The sequence below is a fragment of the Syzygium oleosum genome, unplaced genomic scaffold, assembly GCF_021117445.2.
Source record: "Syzygium oleosum isolate NSW1041296 unplaced genomic scaffold, Sole_v2.1 Sole_v2.12, whole genome shotgun sequence".
Classification (NCBI taxonomy): Eukaryota; Viridiplantae; Streptophyta; class Magnoliopsida; order Myrtales; family Myrtaceae; genus Syzygium; species Syzygium oleosum.
Window position 1 is genome coordinate 7,225,854 of NW_026607496.1, and position 21,939 is coordinate 7,247,792.

Genomic DNA, 21,939 nt, shown 5'->3' on the forward strand with positions numbered 1-21,939 from the left:
AGTCTAGCCAAACAATCACCTTTACTTAGGTGCTACAAGTCTGGTCCCATTTAACTTCTATATCCTGGGGAATGGTACAACAACTAAAGTAACAATGTAGCTTCCAGAATTTGAAGTTCACGTCGGAAGTGTGTGGTTGCTCTTACTGAAAGAAGTTGCAGTTGCGGTTGCCGTTCTTCATTTATTTATTTATTTTGTTCTTTTGGCTTAGTGGAAATTTCAAGTGAAATTGCGAACGTTACAGTGAAGAAAGATTATTACATCTCAAAGTAAGGATCAGATACAAGAAAAAACAGAAGAGCTTTAAGTCACCACCTTATGCATTTCACCGAGGTAAATAAAATGTTCCGGAGCAACCTTAGTCTGCAATCTAAAAAGCTTAAAGTAATTATTTTACAGCATTTAGTCGAAGCATCCCAATTTCTGAACGAAAAACGAAGACAAGCCGTACGCAAATACAGTTAAGACATATTTTATCTCAGTTTGCAATCAACCAAATCGAACCATGCTGTATCATTTGACTCTTATCTTGTCTGTCACTAGCTCAACCTTGTCTCCAAGAGGATACTCTTTGCCTTATACAGTTCGGTGATAACGTCACCAATGTCCATTCTTTCACGTGGTGATGCGGCAGAACAGACGACCCCAACTTGAAGGATCATTGCCAAGCACGTTCTAATGTTGCCTGTGTTTACACATTGCCCATTGTTGTCCGAGTTGCCCTCTTCCTCCAGATTGAGTGAGGGATCTATTACTTTCATGGGCCTATCCGGAAGGGCCATTTCAACAAAATCATGGAGTTTAAAGTTGCTTGCAAACATGCTCTCTGTGGGTCTTTTTCCAGTGAACAATTCGAGTAAGAGAATTCCATAGCTGTAGACATCACCTTGAGTCGATACTTCTCTAGTAAGACCGTACTCTGCAACGTACACAAAAGTCCCATCCCAAAACTAGTCAGCTCTTAAATCATATACACGAGGAGTTTGCCTGAAAACGCGTATATTCGATGAGAGAAAATACCCTAATTATGAGGAAAAGAAAGATTAAAAATGCAATGTGCGACCTTTTGGAAACGAAGGAATCGGTGGAGAATATTCACCTTTATCCAACAGAAAAGTTTATTCAATATTCATAGACATTGCAGAGGAAATTAGAGAATAGATATAAGTCGTGTTACCTGGAGCAACATAACCAATGGTGCCTCTCAAGCCAATCGAGCTGCTTTCTGCTTGAGAGGCTCTTGCCATGAGAAACTTTGCCAGGCCAAAATCACTTACAAGTGCATGCATGTCATCATCGAGAAGGACATTGCTTGGCTTCAAGTCACAATGTACAATCTGTACATGGCACTGGTGGTGAAGATAATCCAGTGCCACTGCCACATCAATCGCGATGTGCAAGCGTTGGACTATATTCAGCATCACGCATTCCCCTGTTGGGTGTAACCATTTATCCAGGCTCCCATTTGGCATGAACTCGAACACTAAAGCTCCAAAATCGTTCCCTCTAAAGTCTATGCTCGAGCATGAAGTGATGATCTTGGCAAGATTTCGATGCCTGATGTGTCTCAATGCTTCACATTCGGCCATGAAGCTCTTCCTGGCTCCATGTTCACGGAGTTTGACAACTTTTATGGCTACAACTTTGTTGTTTCTTGAGAGCATCCCTTTAAAGACGGCACCAAAGCTTCCTTCACCAATTAAGTTTACTGAGGAAAATCCATTTGTTGCTTTATGGAGTTCGTGGTAAGAAAGTTTCGGATGCTGATGTTCTAAGGTGGACGATGGAGCTTTTTCCTCTCGTGACTTCCTTACCCACAAGAGAATGACGGAAACAGATGCAAATGCCAAGGCTAAGAGGGGTATACTAATTGTTAGTATTGTCTTCAGAGGTGGAAACCCTCGTTGATTCTTTGTATTACGACATGGTGGCAAGTGCAGCTCCAGAAATCCTCCACAAAGTTTGTTGTTTCCCTCAACCGAAATTGCACTGAGGTTACCGGAAGTTCCTCTTGGTACTTCACCATCAAACATATTGAAGGAAAGATTTAGATTCTGAATAAAAGGGAGCTCTAAGAAGAACTCGGGAATTTGACCCGAGAGATTGTTCCTGGAAAGGTCGAGAACTTCGATTCCTTTCAAGTTTTTCAGTGACAAAGGAATGACCCCATTGAAGTGGTTACCTTCCAGTCTGAGAAATTGCAACACTAGACAGTTGCCCAAAGTGGTCGGAATTTCTCCGGACAAACTATTATCGGAGACATCGAGTTCTGCAAGATTCACAATCTCACCCACCTGTGATGGTATTGATCCAGTCAATGCATTACCTGCTAGGAATAGTCCTATGGAGAGGGAAGTGAGACCCCAAACTTGATCAGGCACTGCACCAGCGAGGTTATTCCGGGACAAGTCAAGCTCCTTCAAACTCGTGAAGTTGCCTGTTGAATCCGGTATGCTCCCCTCTAGCATATTATCTGATAACAAGAGGATGTTGAGTGATGTCGCGTTGCCAATTGTTGATGGAATTATACCAGAGAGGATATTATGATAAAGCCGAAGCACTTGCAGTTTGGAGAGCTCTCCAATGGAGCGGGGAATACTCCCTGAAAGCTTATTCTCAAACAACGAAAGAATCTCCAAATTCACTAGGTTTACTATGTTTGAAGGAATGGATCCATGTAGCAAATTTCTGTCGAGCCAGAGGGTCGTGAGCGTGGTGGAGAAGTTCCCTAATGAAGCTGGTATAACACCTTTCAGGAGATTTAGAGGCACAAAGACTTCTCTTAAATTGGTGCAGTTGCTCAAGGAATCAAGAAAAGTAAGATCGTTGCCTTCTTCTGTTCCTAGAACATTTCCACCAAAGTTTAGAAGCTCCAAGTTATGTAGGCCTCCCAATTTTTTCGGTATTGACCCGGAAAGGAAATTTAGGCAAAAGTCTACTCGCACCAGTGCGGAAGCATTTGTTATCGTTTCGGGAATCAGCCCAACAAATTGATTACCTCCAAGATACAGTTTCTCAAGTTTGGGCAGAGTGAGAAATAAACTAGAAGGAAGAAACCCGGTTAGATTATTCCCTGCCACAGCCAAGACTTTGATGGATGATATATTATACAGGGAAGCAGGAATTGCACCGGAAAGATTATTTTGTGAAAGATGGAGGAATTGCAAGTTGGAGAGGCGGGCAAGTTCTTGGGGTATGCTTCCTTCTATTTGATTATTGGCTATATAAAGGTGAGAAAGTGAGAGATTCCCAAGTGAAGGTGGAATTTTCCCTGTAAGTCGATTTGCAGATAGGCTTATTATAGTTAGCTTTGGAAGATAACCAAGTGCATCGGGGATTGATCCTGTAAAGTTGTTCCCTTCTAGATTAAGAGTCAAAAGACGTGCACTATTAGTGAGATTTGTGGGCAGTTGTCCTTGAAAGGAATTGTTTGCTAGTGTAAGAGTCTCAAGTCTAAATAAGAGGCTGATCTCTTCAGGTAGTCTCCCATAAAAGTGGTTGCAGTCAAGGTCAAGGGTTCGGAGAAAAGAGAGATTTCCTACCTGAGAAGACAGTGAGCCTGCCAGTTGAAGTGACGAGAGATTGAGTGAGACGACTCTCTGATGCCGATTGCTACACGTAACACCGCGCCAGTCACAAAAGGGGATGGAATTGTTCCATGAGCTTGTTACATGGTGGGGATCCTCCTTTATCCCGTGTTTGAATGCTAGCAATGCACGGTGATCTGTCTCATTTGACAAGGCAAGTACAAGTTTAGCTGGACATATGGAAAAGAAGTAGAAGAAAGTCAAGAGGAAAGGCAAATTCCTTTGTTTCGCAGTCATATTCGCTGTACTGTGTTTGAAGTACTTCCGAGTAGGAGGCCAAATTTATACACACTTGTGTTCATGCTTGGTCTAAAACTCGAGTCCAAGTCAAACACCTAAACTTGATTTTTTTCACAAGGCAAAATTATGTCTAATCAGACTAAATGTTTTCCACTACCGACGTGTTTGGTTGGATGAATTCACCGTCTCAATTTAGTTTTGAGGGAGCACCAAAATCTTTAGCTTTTGATTTAATTTCCTCAGTCTTAAGGAAATACCAAAAAGAAATTGCACCAGTGAAGGAATACCATCGTTGTCTTAGGAGAATACCATTGTGGACGTTGTTCATTCACTGACCAAGATTGGGGGGTGATTGCATGACCACGGCAGCAACCATCTCACATTACCCAAGCGGCTACCTCGCAATGGTCGGATTGTTTGATTGATTGAGAGAGCGATAGTGCAGGTCTGGTCGCCTTTCTCATGCAAGCAAATTGCATCGAGCATTACTCTCAGACGATGACCCTCCGATGACCGCTGCTCTGAAGTGTGTTAGTCCATGGTTGGGTAAGGTTGACAAGATTGATAAGATTGATAAGTTTGAAAAATAGATCAAACAAATTGACTGACATAATCATTGTCCCGCTCATTAAGCATTCTGCTGTCCAATTCACCGTTCCGATCTTTCACTTCAACAAAATCGACTTAGGAGTAAATCATAGAAGGAGTGTACATCGAGCAAAAGCTCAGGAACTACAAATGTCGTTATCCCTTTTATTCAATGATAATAAACGCACAATAACGGTGTCCGACAACTACTTTGAATATTTAGTAGGTATAATACTTTGTGATCTGTGTTGGACTCGTCGTTCGGAAAAATTTTGTGATCTTTTTCTCTTTACTGTATGGCTGCATCCAAGCAATAAACTGATAAATACTCTGACCTGGTGTCGTGAGAGTAAACATGCTTGTGAATTCTAAGTCTAAGAAAAAGAAAGATCAATATAATCCTTTTTTCCTCAAGGGTCAATTGCAATGTGTTGATGGACATTACTACAATTTGTAGAAGTTGGCTAATTTTTTAAATGTTATTTAGAAACTAATGAAGAACATAATAGGAAAAAGTTTCCTAGAAAAGTCGGGCAGTATGATAAGCAGACAAATGATTCCCGGAAAGAAACAAAAGAGATTTCTTCCTGCAGGAGTAGTTATGAAGAAGAAGCTAAGCATCTTGCTGTGATTACCGATTCCACGATCTCAAAATATTTGGTTTTGTCACTTTAGTTCCTACGGTTGTCGAAACAGACCCCTCGGGATCCCACGAACTAGCCTTCTCTTAGGGTTTTCAAGAAGTTACATGAATAATTCCTTTCGGTTCTAGGGTTACGTTTAAGCAAAAGAAGAGAAATGCGAGTTATCTCGCTACTCTCTCTGTAATGTACATTAGCTAAGAGCCAAAAAGGTTAAAAACTATAAAGACTATGTGCCGCCAGCGTAGGCTTAAGGATCAACCATCAGAAATCAGAATTACTCTCTCAAATCTAGAGTAGAGGAAGCCTCGGACTCGATAAGAGATGAAGCACTTGAGTAGTCTTTGCGAAGATAAACCTTTTATTCAAATTCTGAACAAAAACATATGGATTATGATCGATCCTTGTTTCTCGATAATTGTTGTAAAAAAAAAAAAAACAGATTTTGACTTAACACGGCAACTGTTGTCGTGGGTTTTCATTCTAAATTAAAGATCTAATTATGAAAAATGAGTTTTCGCTTCCGCTGCAACAACGATCGACGAACCATACCAGGAGTAAGATTAAACATGTAAATGATCAGAAGTGCATGCATGACACGGGCTCATTGTTAGAGGAAATCGGCTCTGTTATTTAGTACTCTTAAAGATACACGCGGTGAGCGCAAAAAGTAGAAAATACATGAATAAAAATGAGAGAGTATGATTAAGTTATATATCTGACAAAAGGATTTAACAAGGTAGATAGACGGGAAGATCAATTCTAATTTGGAATCTAAGAAAGGCATATAGGATAATCAATAATTTTGATTGACCCTTTTAAATTATCATCATATCTAGTTTTGTGGAATGAATGATTACTAATTATCCTACTTTCATGAAGCCCATCCATTTAAAAGTTGAAAGTTATCTTTAAACTTGCTTAATAAGTTCCTTTGCACGCACTATGTGGGTGCCCATTGGGTCGCACTGCTACACCACAACACCTACTGCCCGAAAATTACGTTGGTCGTTAGATTGCTTTCTTGAGATATTCACCAAACACCGAAACAGATTGGGAGTGGGCTATCAATCAACCATCAGCACTAATATCATTTATTGGGAGAGCGCAACAAAAACCCGACACCTTCACCCGGGTAGATTGCCACGAGGGAACCCAAGTCTGAGCTTGTTAATATATCCAGTTGAATCCACCTTCACTCAAAAGCTTAAGCCAATGAGCTATTGACCGATTATGATAATATTATTTCCTCCACTCCACACCAATTATCCGATGTGAACTTCTCTAAGACAACTCATATGTACATCTTAACAGATATGTATTCCATAAAAATATGAGATTCATTATATAACTGCTCGTAGACACTGAATTATAGTTATTTATTATATATAATGTTCTCTTTACTTTTTTTTTTTAATTGAAACGAGTTGAGATAATGATGATTCAGTCATGGGAAAACGACATAATTGGTCCATGAACTTTGACAAAATGTGCAATATGGTCCCTGAACTTTTAATTTGTTCAATGTGGCCTTTGAATTTTTGGTATTTGTTCAAACTAGTCCCTAAACTATATGAAAATGTTCAATGTGATCCCCGAACTTTTAATTCGTTCAATACGGTCCTTGAACTTTTGATACATGTTCAAACTAGTCCTTAGACTATATGAAAATGTTCAATGTTTTAATTCCATAAATTTAAGTTTAGGGACAATATTGAATATTTTCATATAGTCTAGAGACTAGTTTGAACATATATTAAAAGTTCAATGACCACATTAAACAAATTAAAAGTTTATAAACTACATTGCACATTGGGCTAAAGTTTAAGGGCTATTTGTGTCATTATCCCTTTAGTCATCTAAAAAGTGGAGACCAAATTTAAAAATTGACTCTATGAATATTATTATATCAAATAAGAGGACTTCCAATTTTTAAGAGTTCACCATCCTTTTTCCCCGAAAAAATCCTCATTAGTTATTCTATAAGTGTATTATCTACGGACAAATAGGTAATTAATAATTCTATTTTATCACTTACATATTTCAACTTTAAAACTTGAATCTTTCTGTTTATGAAAAATCTTGCAAATGCAAAATAGTTCAACTCTTGAATCTAAACCATATGCACGGATTGCAATCAAATTCTAAACCTTTAAATTTGTTCAATCAAATCTTAAACCTTTATTAAAAGTGCAATTGAGTTCTAAATCTTTCAATTGGTTCAATTAAGTCCTCAACTTTTATCGAAAATGCAATTAAGTCCAAAAATTATGTTGAAAAGTGAAATTTAAGGATGTCAAGTGACACATAGGCAATCTTAAAAACTATTCATCTAAAGGACTTGATTACACATTTTGAAGAAGGTTTATGATTTAATTAAGTCAATTGAATGGTTAAGGAATTGATTACATTCAAATTTTCCTTGTTCATTGTATATGTGCACAATTTCTTTATATTGTGTCAATGATTTTTTTGTTTAGTTAACAATTATATATTTCGTACTAAGAATATTACATAAATGTTTTTCCCAAAATATCCTTGATTAGTTATTTTATAAATATTTTATCCTTGGACAGATACATAATTAACTGTTCTATTTTATCGTTCCCATATTACAACTTTCAAATTTAAATCTTTTCCATCTATAGACAATCTTACAAATGTAAAATAGTTCGACTCTTGAAATATTTCTCTCTTTCTATTTATATATGAACAATTTCTTCATATTGTGCCAATAATTTCTTTTCATTAATTGAAAATTAAAATATTTCGTTATAAGAAGATTTTGTAATTTTTTATGTCATTTTTTTACACACGCAACACATGCACACTTTTGCTAGTATATAGTATAGATAGAGATATTACTAGGCGTTCCTGTGTGGTAAAATATTGTCGTACCAGTGTCGCACCTCATGAAGAATAAATAAGGAAAACAATATTGATGTTTAAATTGAAAAAATTACCTAGAAAGTCATAAATTTTATTGCACGGTTGCCATTTCAGACATAAACTTTCCAACGTAGATCGGATGGACTACATTGAAAAATCATGAAAAGATTTAGGACTTTGAAAAGTTTATGACTAAATTGGCAGTCGTGCAATAGACTTGTGATCTATTGAACGGTTGCTTTTTGGAAAGTGGCCTGCAAACTCCACTGATAAAAGTTATTTTGCAGTTATAATAATCGGATTTGTGGAAGATTTCTTTTTGGGCTAAAAGTTTTCCACTACTGTGGCGTGTTTTGGTTTGGATGGATTCACGATTAGACTATCCAGTGACAGGCGGATGATAGGCGGTGACCGTCCAAGGAAATACATGTTGTGCCTATCTCAATCCATTCTCTACGTAATTTGACCATTGTAAAGTTCGGTATCAGCAATCACGATCGTGTTATGTGGCACGACCAGTATGCCTGTAAATCACGATATGACAACACCTACCAATAATATCACGCCATTCGTATTGTTGCCTGCCGACCACATTTGAAACCCAATGACTATGTCATTTGTTTTGATGCTCTAAAATACCTATTTACCACAGCACATAAGAATATGCCATCTATGTTGGTGCTTTGATAAGTCATTGCTTATTATGATTGCTTTACAATACCTACATATAACACGTTTTTTATGCCCATAAGTTTTTTCAGTCCATTGCTGAAGTTTGTGTCTCACGTTCTATATTCAATTCATTATCTACCTTAAATAGTGCTCATACTAATTTGTAGGATTTAGTTACCTTTGGAGTTATGAATGGTTATTACCCCTTTCCAATGACGATGAATATGGACGTTTGAATACGAGTTATTTCGACCAAAAAAAAACCAATAAAGAATACGAGTTATTGATCTTAGCTACTCAATTGGTCAATTAAACGATCCGATAGCCTTGACTCACATAAAATTATTAAAATATTATTATTAAAAATTATCTACATTAGCGCCACGTAGGCCGGTCGGCGTCCACGTCAGTAATTTCCGGCCAAAATTAGCCGAATGAACTCAATTAGCAAGAAGTGAAAAAATTTAGGACTCAATTGGCAAAATTGAAAGGTTTAGGACTGAATTGACAAAATTATAATAAGTTTAGGACTTTTTGAACAAATTTTCCCATTTTAAAATGGGTTAATACCAAAAAAAAACTTTAAACTAAAACACATGTCATAAATTTACTCTTCGTTAGAGTCCGTTAAATTTCATCATTAAATTGCCGAGTTGAATGACACGTGACAGTTGACGGGTGTAGAATTTGGGATTTTAACATCTGTTTATCATAGATTTACCAATTTGTAATTTTTCGTGGTATTAATCCAATTTAATGGAGGGTAAATTTGCCCCAAGTGTACCGATTTGAGGGTTTTGGTGGTTAATTTAGGGTAAATTTGTCACAGGTACATCGGTTTGAAATTTTTGGTAGTCAAAAACTTAGTCCGTGATAAATTTATCACAGATGTACCAATTCATGATTTTTTATAATATTAACCCTTTTAACATTGACAACATATTGATAAAAGTTGAAGTACACTTCCATACCGAAATGAAAAGACTTATTCTTTAATCAGATTTCAAAATAAAAAAATAAAGAGAAAAATGGAATAGCTAAACGATCATTTTTGAGAAAAAACGACAAACGGAAAAAAGACAAAAAAATAAAAAGAGAGGAAAGAAACCATTTTAGGGGTGCCAGAGTTGGGACTCAAACCATCTATCCGGCACCTAAACAGTTCATACGAGTACCACTATGCTGCTCGTGCCTCATCAGTTTGTAAAAGCAGCTAATCAACAATTGACTCTCGACATTCTATGGGGGCGGTCACGAGTTTCTCTCTTTGATATCATGCAGTAGAGTACTAGAGGAAGGCCAGTATCCAACATATGTTCATCATGGAATTGCTTATTTTCTAAGTCCATTGCATCAACCAAAACATCAAGAGGACTAGGCTGAGATACTAGTTCCATTAAAAAAAAAAGAATACAGAAGCCAAGCCGTTTGCTTTTTCCTTTTAAGAAGGAAAAGCATATGAAAGCCAATCCACCATCATAATATAAACAGAACCATGAAAACAATGCTCGTACATACAGCAAAATACCCAGTTTCCTATAGTAAAATATAGATACTGTATACTACTATCATCATTATCTGTGTATTCGGGTCACTTCGGGAGATCAGCATCACCAATGCTGGAATGGGCTATCTATCTCCTCAAGCTCTCCACAATGTAGTCTGCATACAGGTTCCTTCAAGGTAGAATCAGAGATAAAGGAATAAGATTTTGGGGTGGATATGCATTAGAGGTTGCATAAAATACATCGTAAGAAGCATTAGCATACACGATTTACACAATGTGTTATGCGCAACAACCTACAAAACTTGGAAAAGCAACCCCTCCAGATTAAGCTTTTGTACATTGTAGAATTTCCACACAACTATACACATATATCATCAACATCTTAACATGGATACTACTTCATGTAATCTAACTCAAAAGATCATACTAGATTCTGTAAATGAATCTACTTTTAGTCATTGACTCCAAAAGAAGACATACTCATCGCTTTCTTTTTCAATTCAATTTTGTTGACCTCATACGCCCCTTTCAAAAGGGGGAAGAGAGAGAGAGAGAGAGAGAGCGAGACCACGATACACTTTGCACGTGGCAGGTGACTCCTTTAAAATATGTCTGAGAAAGAAGATTTACTTACATGGAGTGCTGAATTGCATCAAAGGCAGCAGAGGCAGGCAGGAAATCATTAACTGCAACTTCCTTGTTCTCATTTTTCTTGTCTAACTAGTGTTAAGGAATGACTACACAACAAATAAGAAAGGACTTCTGACACCAAAGACCTAAAATACTGTCTTGAAATTGCTAAGTGCATCGTAAACTGGTTAAGAAGTTGCAAAAGGATACAATCTTCAAAGAAACGACGAATTTCAGCCAATCGATGGGGTGGGAGCTCCTTAATATCATTGTAATGACGGTATTCAGGATCATCAGCGCAAACAGCAATTATCTTATCATCTTTCTCGCCCTGCATTCCAAGAATTGTCAGGTTATGACCGTATTGCTGGATCAGAGACAAAAACACCCCAGCCTCAAGATATTTACCTGATCAATCATAGGCATGAGCCCAATAGCTTTAGCCCTAAGAAAGCATCCAGGAAGAACAGGTTCCTGTAGGATAAAGCCATGCCATATCAGTACAAATACATATCCTTGTACAAGATAGTCCAAGATGCTTCTATCAAAGTTTAGGGCAAGACACAGTTCAAAAGTGCCGAAGAATTAAAATCAAGCCAAGTAAATCAACAGAGTTACTTTTTAAATTTGACTCGATCATAAAGGATCAACTGTTGACTTGAACTCAACCAAACTTGGTTTGTAGAGTTAAAACTTGTCTCATTTAAGTACTCTATACAACAAAAAGTGCTGAATATGCTCGAACAAACCTCAACCTGAAATTCAAGAACTAAAAAATGATGAAACCTCACTTTGGGCTCAAACTGGACTCGAACTTATGTCCTAAATACATAAAAATTAAGGCACAAACACATTTACATGTACATGATATAGATATATGCAAATATGAAAAATTTACAACTCAGGTTTGAAAACACTTTGAGTCAAGTATTACAGTCAATATTAGGGTAAATTCAGCTACTTTACTTACAAGCTCTCGTAGTCTAATTTATATACCAAACATATACGGATGAACTCTCCATTTCCTATCTGTATTTAAGATTATTAAATGCTATAGATAACATCAATTGTATTCCAATCATTCATGGCATTTGACTCAAAATCCTAAGATGATGCACTTTGTGGTTAACTCTGCATCAAAATTTTACCTGCATGATGATCAAGACATCCAAAGGGTCATTATCCTCGCAGAGAGTTCGAGGGATGAAACCATAGTTGTGGGGATACACAACTGAAGAATACAGCACACGGTCGACCTGCATGATTTACACCAATAAGCAACTATCATGAATTCTAGGCTTAGCTAAAAGTTTCACTTGCCATGATCAATTACCTTGATCAGTCCAGTTTTCTTGTCAAGTTCATACTTGACCTTGCTCCCTTTACTAATTTCAATCACCTGTACAAGTCATTTTCCAGTATGAAGCATGGTGAAACGAAAAACATGAAATATATTTACGTCTGTCTACAATCTTGTTCATAATAAAAAGGTACTCAAAGAATATCAATAGAAAGTAGCTTGCACTCCATGCTATTCTAGAAGTAAACAAGCTTGTAAGTTCAAGGACATGACCGCGGCCGCTGTGATAAAATGTACCGGCCAAAGGTGCAACGAAACAAGTAGCAAGTGGAAACAGGGTATCGAGAAAGCAGAGTGCTCAAAGCTCATTTGCATTTGCAAAGTATAGTCTGCAATGTCATACCTTTTTTCCCCGGAATGCATATACCTCAACTAGAAACTTTTTTCAGTGACTGCATTTTTCATTGCTTTCGTCAGTCCAAAAACAAAAATTGGAAAATGATCCTAAGTTAACCGTCAAAACAAATAAAAGATCTTGAAAGAGCACATCTGGAAATAAAAAGACGGGAAAAAGGGGAAATAGTCAAAGAACATATTTGAACGGTCAACTCAGCTAATGCAAATTCCAACAGTGCTATCATTTTAATGTCTAAACTATGCAACCATCGTACGCCTACACCGACAAATTCAATCACTGCTTAGGGCATCAGGCAAAGCAATATCATGTACTTACACAGTTGAAGACCGTAGGAGCTCCAGGTCCTATAATGAAACGAAATCACATTTCAAAGAGTGACATTGTAAATGAGAGGCAAAACACCTGACCAATTTAACATTTGAAGAAGATTAGTGATATAGCATACCTATCTCAAGGTCATGCCAAGGGTGCGCAGCAACAGACCTCCTAGTCATTGATGAGAGAATCCTTTCATTAAGAGGTGGATGGGACGGATGATCGTTTTCATAAACTTTCTGTGGTGTCTCAATAGGAGGAGCCATTTCTGCAACATTTGGTAAAAAAAAAGTACATCAATGGCTTTTTGAATGGAACTTGGTTGCAAATGGGAGAAAAAGACAATGAGCACATGAACACAGTTTAGCGCCATATTCAAGGTCATTCGATCTACAGATATAACATACAGGTTTCTCAGAACATTCATTTAGCCATAATGTCACCAACAAATTAACATGCAGGATAGCAGTTAACACACTTGCACACGAGAAAAAGAAAGCATATTCACTTAAAAGGTGAATTTTGAAGTTGTTTAACAGATCAAAGTAATTTTCAGTTCCGAGAGAAAAAAGTGCTAAGTCAATTACCAACATAGGATATGTCGCATTGCGGCAGTGCCGTTAACATCAACTAAGTATCTATGCAAGTACAGAAGGGAGCACGTAACAGAGAACAAGAAATCCCCATCCGACAAAGAAGGCCGCAGAAATGACCAGTCCCTCGATCAACCAAATTCTTGATTTGCATATATTTCAGTGATAGCAATCATCACCTCACAAATTTTGGAAAGGGCATGATGCTAGAGGACCAATCTAAACTAACGCGAGATACCCATCCAGTTCTCCAAGGAGAAACATATGCCAGTATCCACAAACATCAAAAAGTGGAGGGACAAGGAACCCTCCCAGGCATAAGAGCGAAACGAAGGCTAATCACTAATTCAAAAATAGCTCATTCGAAGCACATCAGCCTCATCGTGTTTCAAGCTGGTTTTCGTAGTTTGCACTCGCCTCCGAAGGAAACAGACGGGCAAGAAATTCTATCGAAAAATCTCAAATGCATACACACATACTAATGACCGTCGCCTTCCCCATATTTTAAAAAGCCTGTGCGTCCATCAGCCAAAGCTTGAGGTCAAGCAAACATAGATCTACCAATTTTGCTCATGCAAAGGAGACGGCACAAGCAAGTTCCTGCAACCAGAATCCTTCGGAGCCGACTACCCACTGGCATAAGAAAGCAGAGAAAGCAAATCGCATCGAAAGCTCGACGACCCAGATCTCCAACACAAACGCCGCAAAATCAGCACGGACCCAACACTAAACAAAACCGACACCACTCAACCGCAACCGCCCGTACTACGAGCTTCCCACGACCCACCACCAGCAGATACTTCTAGACATCGAGCAACTTCAGCGAGACCCCAACAGCTAGAAGCAGGCAAGCCATACCCAAAAAAGAAATGCCAAGGAAGACCGTATGGCGATCTGAAACCGACGAAAGCGAAGCCGAGACGCACCTGTATCAGTCAAACTCATCGAGCAGAACCTCCCTCCGGAGAGCAGAAACCGCGCAGATCTCGGACGAAGGAGAAGGCGAAGGAGGGAAGGAGCGAGCGCACAACCCTAAGAAGCTCGGGACCTTGGTCGCGCAGAGCAGAAGAGCGGAACGAGACTCGGCGTGGTGTTCCCGCTCTCTCTCTCCTCTCCTCTCCTCCGCCACTTTAAGGGAAGCAGGGAGGACGAGGAGGAGCGGAAAACGTAAACGGACAAAAAAAAAAAAGAGGAAAAGAAAAAGTACGAAAAAAACAAAAAAAAATAAAAGAAGATGGTGGGGGAGAAAATTCTTGCGTTCGAGAAATGAAAGGAGGGGTGGAAAAAAGAAAAAGGGGAAAAGGAGAAAAAGGGGAGGAGGAAAAAATTTGCGTATATTCCGTGATGCGAATATTGAGATGGTGGCTCCCAGCCGGGCAAAAAGACTGCGGTCCGCGTCGGATTGCCGTTAAGGTGGGTCGGGAAGTGTGTACGTGAACGTGACTCCGTCCTCTTGGCTTGGACGTCGCTCCGTTTAAACTAGATCGAGTCAAATTGTACATCGACCGATGCTGATGTTAGGCGACGGTGCGAGCCGGGATCTCCGAACTTAGCGTCGCGAGCTCTGACTTGCTTGCCGAAGAAGTGCATGTATATATGTATATATATATCTGGTATATGCGTTTCGTGCTTTTAGCCCCCTCGCGATGGAATGACGATGGATCTCGCCTGCTTACTTTGAAATCGATGGGTCGTGAGCCGGTACTGAGTGAGGACGTGTCTACGGTTTTTTCGATTCTGGATGTTTCGTTGGAGGTTTTGAACGAAAATCGGGACATTGTTGACTCCTTCCTACCGGTTTTGATTGGCCGAGTTGGTTACGACTTTACTTCAAGGTGGTTAGGAAGTGATCTGGTCACAATTCGAATCCCATATATAATCGTTCGGTCAGAAGAAATGTTGACTCGTTTGGGAGGTTGGTCATGTGACACTTTTAGATTAACTCACTCGAGATGTTGTTCGCTTTGGCCCGTCGCATATCGAGCCTCCCGATTTTGTCTTTTGGCGTACAGGTGGGCATTAGCCTAAGAGGTTGCCTGGGCGATTATCTTGTTTTCTATCAAACATATGACCAATCTCAAATTACAATCTCTTCCTCTCACAACAATATAAATGTTTTTACGACATGAACATCTTGTCTTCGCTAATCGTATATCTGATTTTAGTCTATGCAACTTCGATAAGTCGATTAGCATTTCGAAAATTAAAAGTCAATACGAACGAGTGTAGATTATTTACCAACCGTCACATGTTTGGGCACTTGAACCGCGATTTGTTTTGGATCTTGTATCTGTAGAATGAGTTTACACAAAACTTGATTATTGTTTTATCATTATCATTGAGTATATCTCTAGAAAAATTATCTTTCCATTCCACGTTTTTGGCTTGCCGGTTACCTTTCTTTTGTCTTTTCCATTTCTCCATTTTCATCTATATATGCCTCTCTTTGTTTGGAAGGGATCTCGAGTTGACTATGTTTATTATTGTGTCGTGTGTAACTTTGTCCTCTAGAAATTCTAATTTTATGATATGAAAAAGAGGGCCTAATGCCCTAACTCAAGTCCCAATTTTACCCTAAACATTTTTTGTCTCGTAAAAAAGCCCAAAACTTTAGGTCCAGTCCCAATTCTACCCTAAAATTTTTCCGTCTCATAAAAAAATCTCCAGCTTTAGGGACGGTTCCAATTTTACCCTAAATTTTTCATTTCTCGGCTGCCAACAAGAAATTTTGGACGGAGGGTTAACGGGGCAGATCTGTGACTTGGGTAAAAGTTGGTAGTTTTTTTTTAAGACTAAAATAATTCGGGTTTATACCACAAAAAGTCATAAACTGACAAATTTACCCCGAACTAATTTTTTGACCACAAAAAACCCCAAACTGGTACACCTAAAGTTGGGGGTTTTTAACGGTCGTGCGGTGCGGGGTTGTGTCCCGGGGGGGAGGCGGGCGTAACTGTGGACGGCGAGGGGGTCAGTCTCGGCGGTCGGCTGCGGATTCCCTTTTCTCTTTTTGGGGACGGAGCGAATATCCCTATCCCCACCCCAAATGCCAATCTCGAACGACTCTCTCTCCAAAACCTATCCAAAGCAAAAAAGCAAAGGAGTTGCGAATCACGGAAGGTGGTCTGTTCGTTCGTCGAGAGCGGGTGACGTGCAGGGTCAATTCTCTCTTAGGGCGGTTACCCAAGAAGAAGTTGCGTGAACCTCCTCCCATGGAGGAGGAGGAGGATGATGATGATGAGCATTTCCCTTTTACCTCCAATTTCTGTCCTCCCTCCCCTCCCTCCCTCCCTTCCTGGTTCTCCTCGCGCTTTCTGGCGACGAGAGAAAGTGGGCGAGCCCCGGCTCCGTGAAATATCCCTACAACCTTCGCGGACCACATAATATGGAGTCCAGATCCGGATGGGCGATCCGAACACGGAATACGGGGTTTAGCGTTCGCCGGTGATGCCAGCTGTCAAGAGGGTTTCTTCGTGAAGGGTGCTCCGAGCTTTTTCGTGGGCGATGTGCTTTTTATTCCGAGATGAAAAATCGCAAATTGAGAGTTTTAGAAGTTTGATGATGCAAAGTGGCGAGCGAAATGTGAGTTTATATCTCTCTTATTTCCATCGCATTGGGAAGACCATACTTGGTCGATACGTTACCTTTATTAGATAGAAGTACTCCGTATTTACTTTTTTGTGAGTCTGTTGGCTTTCGAGCAATAAATTGAATTTGACTCTCTTATCCTATCAAAGATAGGCCATCCATCCATGTTGGAATTACTACTTTTACGTTTCTCGATCTCGGGAGACTAAATCGGGCCGTGAAGATCTATTCATCATCTCGACCCATAAGATCGAGAGCGGTAATATCACTAGGTAGCGAAACGGTAAAAAGTACATAGATCGCGAGACGTATCAACGGACTATGGCTAAACAAAAAAAAATCCTAGTCGAGCGATGCGTCCAAATCGCACGGGGATCGAAAATAAGCCGACCACATCGTACGCGGGTCCCGCGTTATGAACACCTCCATTAAAAAAAGGCTATTATTATTATTATTATTATACGGTATGGTGGGAGGGGGTCGATGCAGATACCCACGACGATGGAAATGGCTGGAGCTAGTCGCGGGGCATGGATGCTCTTGCTCTCCAATCTCATCCCACCTAAAAAGGAGGAGAGAAACACAAAAGAGAGTAAAGGACGAGATGGGATTTGAGGTCGAGATGAGACGCGTGTGGAATCTTGCGTGAAAGCAGGGTGGGCGGGGGGCGGGGCGGGTCGGGTCGGGTCCATCCGATGTGGACGCGCGGCGAGCACTCCCGCATTTTCCACTATGGAATTAAAATTCGCGTAATTCGAATTAGTTTAAACATCTCCTGTGCCATGCACATTATAGAAATGCTGGACCTTCTTGGACACTGCAAATTATATAAGGGGTCTGGTTGTCATGTCTATTTCGAGCACTGTAGTCACTTTCTCTTCGACCCTTCCCAATGACAAGTCTTTTTCTTTTTCTTTTTTTTTTTATTAAAGTTATGCAACGACCGTGACGAGGCCGCCGGAGAGGTGCAACCACCGCGCGGTGGTCGCGAGCGACACCAACAACCGGGGGTTCCCAGGGCATAAGGAATTCTTCGTCTGTTTCAATTTTTTTGTTGAAGTTTTTTTTTATTTTTGTCCAGGTGCTTATCGCATCCCTAGGGTCCGGATAAGTTATCTGGGATTATGTCCGGACTTATATGGGCTTAATTATCCCGACCTTGAAGGTGTCTCTAAATGCTATATACGACTATTTTTATCCTACTCGATATTTTATCGGGGCGATTATCCAATCGCTTAAATTAAATCTCGATGAGAAAAGAGGGCGACGCTCAAGAAGAAGAGGGCACGCACGTTTGGTGCACCTCATCTTGGGTAAGCAATGATGTGGAGGAGAGGGGATCGAGAAGGAATGGTCATCCATGACTTCATTTGTTTGATGAAACAATGTATTTTGACTTGGCCAACGACCAGTCTTCTGGACATCCTAAGCCGTCTTCGATGCTTTTTTTTTTTTTTTGCTTCAGAATGCTTGTTCCCAAAGAAACGAGCACCAAACGAACTCCAACTTTACTTCTCCTTCGATTTGTGCACGAGTGTCGGTCATATTAAAATCGTTTCGTGGACAAACATGTTTATATAGTATCCCGCTTCACGCGGAATTTATGCTTCATCGCTTATAACTTTCCTAGGAACAGCCTTGTGTATAGCAATCTTTAACGAGCATTAATTTAAATAAGCGAGTCATATTCAATATCGACGTTCTTCAAGTATTTATGGCACGCCATTTTTGTGTTTTTTTTTTTTTGGGTAATCTTTGGGGGGGGGGGGGGGGGGAGGGGGTTTTTCAAGGACTACAATCCTCGCATGTTGGAAGACTCTCGTTGGACAAAGGAAGAGCCACGACGTGTGCCAAGACGACTCGTTCAAATCCTTTGACTTTGCGATCGTCGAGAGTTTGACTTGGCCTCCCTCCTGAGCAGTTATTGGGTACAGTTAGGCCCAACGCACATCGCCCGTCGGATCGTGCGGGTCCCGCGCGGGGGTCGTAGTGGGATGCACGCGATCCGACGGATCGCGTGCGCCGAGCGCACGTGTTACTCGCGCAGCGAATGATTGTCCCCGCCTCCTCGTGGTTTGACCGTTCTGTTGGTGGGAATAAGACATCTCCGAGGTTTAGAAAAGCATCAAGTCTAAAGCCGGTTTCAAGAATCGCTTAATTGGTAGGATCCAATGTCTTTTTTAAAGTCCTTTCAAAGAGCATTTTTGGCCCAACACACTATCAAATTAAGTTGTGGAAAATTTTTTCACCCGGACAAACACACCCGAAGTGTTGCTTCTGCTTCGATACTAGGTAGCGTATCCATCAAGGTAGTGTATCCATCAAGACTCTGCTAAGATCACAAGTGCTTGGGAAAGTGCTTCGGATCAAGAGGCACGCTTTCGTTAGGACCGAGTTCGTCCGCTGTCGACCCCGCTCCGAGCGTAAATACATGTTTTCCTATTTTTGGGAACGGTTGAACTAGAGAAACGACATCAAGCTCCGGGGCTCAACCACGTCATTTGAATTGGGCAACATCTGCACCCGGCAAACTGCGCCGCGGATATAAACAAGGGCTGAGTTTGGACTGAAGTGATGCAAAAGTCTATTTGGGCATTGGGTTAGTAAATATGTCAAGGCAACGCATTGAGTAATCTTTCGCGGGAAAATTACCTAATCGATGTTAAACTTATTGCACGGGTACTGATTTGGTTGCAAACTTTTCAATTTTGTTAATTTAATCGTAAACCTTTGCACGGATTCTAATATAATTCTTTTAGTCAATTTTTGTTGGAAATCCTTGACGTGGCGGAGTGTCACGTAGGACGGTCGGCGTCGACTAGATTGTCATGTTAGTGATTTTGGACAAAAATTAGTTGAAGGAATTACGGTGGAATTTCGTGCAAAGTTTTAGGATTATATTTGTGAAATTGGAAAGTTTATAACTGAATTGGCATCTATACAACAAGTTTATGACTGATCGGAAAATTTCCTCCTTTTTCACGAACCTAATGATAATCTACTTCAACATGCTTAGTTCCAACATGAAACATGAGATCGAAGCTTAGTCTTGACATAGAAAAATTATGACAAAACAAAATTGGTGGCTTCTAAGGTGGCTACCAATAACCCACAAAATATAAGGTAGCCACACAATCTTGACTGTAGTGGATTGGAGCTCGAAATTCAGCTTCCGTACTAGACTATGCTACCGTATGTTTTCTTCTTGGCACTCCATGAAATGCAATTGTTACTGGTGGTCGAACACCAAGTAAGCAGACAGCCCGCCGAATTAGTATCGGTAAATCCATACAATTTCAATGGATAGAGGAAGAGAAAAGGAGATACTGCGGTCTAATGGGCCACCTATGTCAGGTAGGATTGTATTCAAAATCTGACAGAAATTTGGTAGGATTCTGCAGGAACTGAGATACACCCTCTTTCAGAAGCTGAAAGAGAAGTAGACAGCTCGCCGAGTCAACATGGGTAAATCCATACAATTTCAAAGGATAGACGAAGAGAATAAAGAGATACTACAGTCCAATGTCCCTCCTATATCATGCAGGATTGTCTTCAGAAGCTGAAAGAGAAATTTGGTAGGGTTTTGCGGGAATTGAGATACATCCTAGAAGAAGACAGCCCGCCGGATCAGTATCGGTAAATCCATACAATTTCAATGGATAGAGGAAGAGAATAAAGAGATACCGCAGTCCAATGTCCCACTTATGTCATGCGGGATTGTCTTCAGAAGCCGAAAGAGAAAATTTGGTAGGGCTCTGCAGGAACTGAGATACACCATATAGATAAATATCTGGACGTGTAAAAGTCAAGCATTGAAGGGTGAAGCCCACACCGACAAGCCGTGTGGTTTACGCACCATTGGAGTGCTCACCGGCTTAGAATTCGTCGTTTCTGCACGCTGGAGCAGATCGTATGCGTACTTGACTCGACTTAGAAAGAGCACATCAGAAAACCTCTTTGCCGACGATGACTGAGAAAAAAAAATGTGGGTGTTATGATTGTTGATCCATTTGATTAAGAATGCTCTAGACTGTGTAGACCTCCAAAAAGCACATGGTTCTTTGTCTGCTTAGCCAACAAAAAAATCACGGATAATGTCAAAAAGTCTACGGTTGAACTTGAGTACATGTATTCGACCAAAAAAATAAAATAAAATTGAGTACAAGTATCATTGTCAGGTGGTGTATGTCGGTTAAAATGAGCCTATAAATTGACAAAGGGCGTTCGGTCTTGAGAAGTGCAGACCAATTAGAGAAGCCCATCATGTACTCTACCATTTGTACAATACACAAATTACTTTATGAAAATATCTTTAACTTGTCCCATTGTTGCTAAAAGCCCACGCATACACACTTCCACATCAAAATCTAAACCAACTGCTAACGCCAAAATCTAATGGAAGTATCGGAACCTCGTCCGGTAGGTATTGGGCGTTTGTCCTATTCACCTGTTTCTAAAATCACATACCTCAATATCCGGCACCAAAGCTATGGCCAACTTCACCCCACACTCACCACCATTTACATTTTTCAGCTGACATAATTATGATTACTGGAGCATGAAAATGACTACCCTCTTGATAGCCAGGAGATTTATGGGACATAAGGATCCGTGATATGCGGCTCAAAAAGAAGGTGCAAGCGTTCCAATAGAGCAATTCCACAAGATGCAACAGCTCTGTGTGTCATCCATTTGGGCCTCATCAAGCCTAATAGGGCTTAGTCCCGACAGAAACGGGCTTTGCTAGATATATATATATATATATTTACTTTGAGGGCACTAAATCAGGGTTTCCACGTGAGCTCTTGAAACTTTGTTGATTTGTTCCCTAAGCGCACACTGGATTGATCGCGCTTTGTTGAATTTACGATTATTCTCGAGTGCATGAAAATGCGAAGGAATGCAATACTTAGAAAAAATTAGCTGCGAATTGAACCTTGCGAATTTCAATCACGATTTTCAAATGATAAG

General features: G+C 40.0%; 3 protein-coding genes across 3 annotated transcripts; all 3 read right to left on the bottom strand.

Moving 5' to 3' along the window:
* Positions 1–539: 539 nt before the first annotated feature.
* Positions 540–1,679, bottom strand: LOC115672234 (probable LRR receptor-like serine/threonine-protein kinase At3g47570). The gene is made up of 2 exons (XM_030594008.1): positions 1,178–1,679; positions 540–919 (listed from the first exon to the last, which is right to left on the bottom strand). The coding sequence occupies exons 1-2, from the start codon at positions 1,662–1,664 to the stop codon at positions 540–542; spliced, it is 867 nt and encodes a 288-aa protein (XP_030449868.1). The 5' UTR covers positions 1,665–1,679.
* A 92-nt stretch (positions 1,680–1,771) lies between these two features.
* On the bottom strand, positions 1,772–3,824 carry LOC115672235 (LRR receptor-like serine/threonine-protein kinase EFR). The gene is made up of 2 exons (XM_030594009.1): positions 1,922–3,824; positions 1,772–1,809 (listed from the first exon to the last, which is right to left on the bottom strand). The coding sequence occupies exons 1-2, from the start codon at positions 3,822–3,824 to the stop codon at positions 1,772–1,774; spliced, it is 1,941 nt and encodes a 646-aa protein (XP_030449869.1).
* Positions 3,825–10,074: 6,250 nt separating this feature from the next.
* On the bottom strand, positions 10,075–14,453 carry LOC115672305 (soluble inorganic pyrophosphatase 4). The gene is made up of 9 exons (XM_030594084.2): positions 14,307–14,453; positions 12,918–13,055; positions 12,788–12,816; positions 12,088–12,153; positions 11,903–12,010; positions 11,163–11,228; positions 10,965–11,085; positions 10,759–10,840; positions 10,075–10,293 (listed from the first exon to the last, which is right to left on the bottom strand). Exons 1-9 carry the CDS (start codon positions 14,323–14,325, stop codon positions 10,251–10,253), a joined length of 672 nt encoding a protein of 223 aa, XP_030449944.1. The 5' UTR covers positions 14,326–14,453; the 3' UTR covers positions 10,075–10,250.
* Positions 14,454–21,939: the final 7,486 nt, after the last annotated feature.

Excerpts from the sequence above, each read along its gene's own strand:
- LOC115672235 (XM_030594009.1), bottom strand. The coding sequence starts at position 3,824 with ATGACTGCGAAACAAAGGAATTTGCCTTTCCTCTTGACTTTCTTCTAC. Across the intron at positions 1,810-1,921 it reads GCTGCACTTGCCACCATGTC|GAAGTCACGAGAGGAAAAAG; the intron begins GTAATACAAAGA and ends CTTGTGGGTAAG.
- LOC115672234 (XM_030594008.1), bottom strand. The coding sequence starts at position 1,664 with ATGCTCTCAAGAAACAACAAAGTTGTAGCCATAAAAGTTGTCAAACTC. Across the intron at positions 920-1,177 it reads CATTGGTTATGTTGCTCCAG|AGTACGGTCTTACTAGAGAA; the intron begins GTAACACGACTT and ends TGTACGTTGCAG.
- LOC115672305 (XM_030594084.2), bottom strand. Across the intron at positions 12,817-12,917 it reads TTGGCATGACCTTGAGATAG|GACCTGGAGCTCCTACGGTC; the intron begins GTATGCTATATC and ends GTTTCATTATAG. Across the intron at positions 11,086-11,162 it reads TCATGCCTATGATTGATCAG|GGCGAGAAAGATGATAAGAT; the intron begins GTAAATATCTTG and ends CTTGGAATGCAG.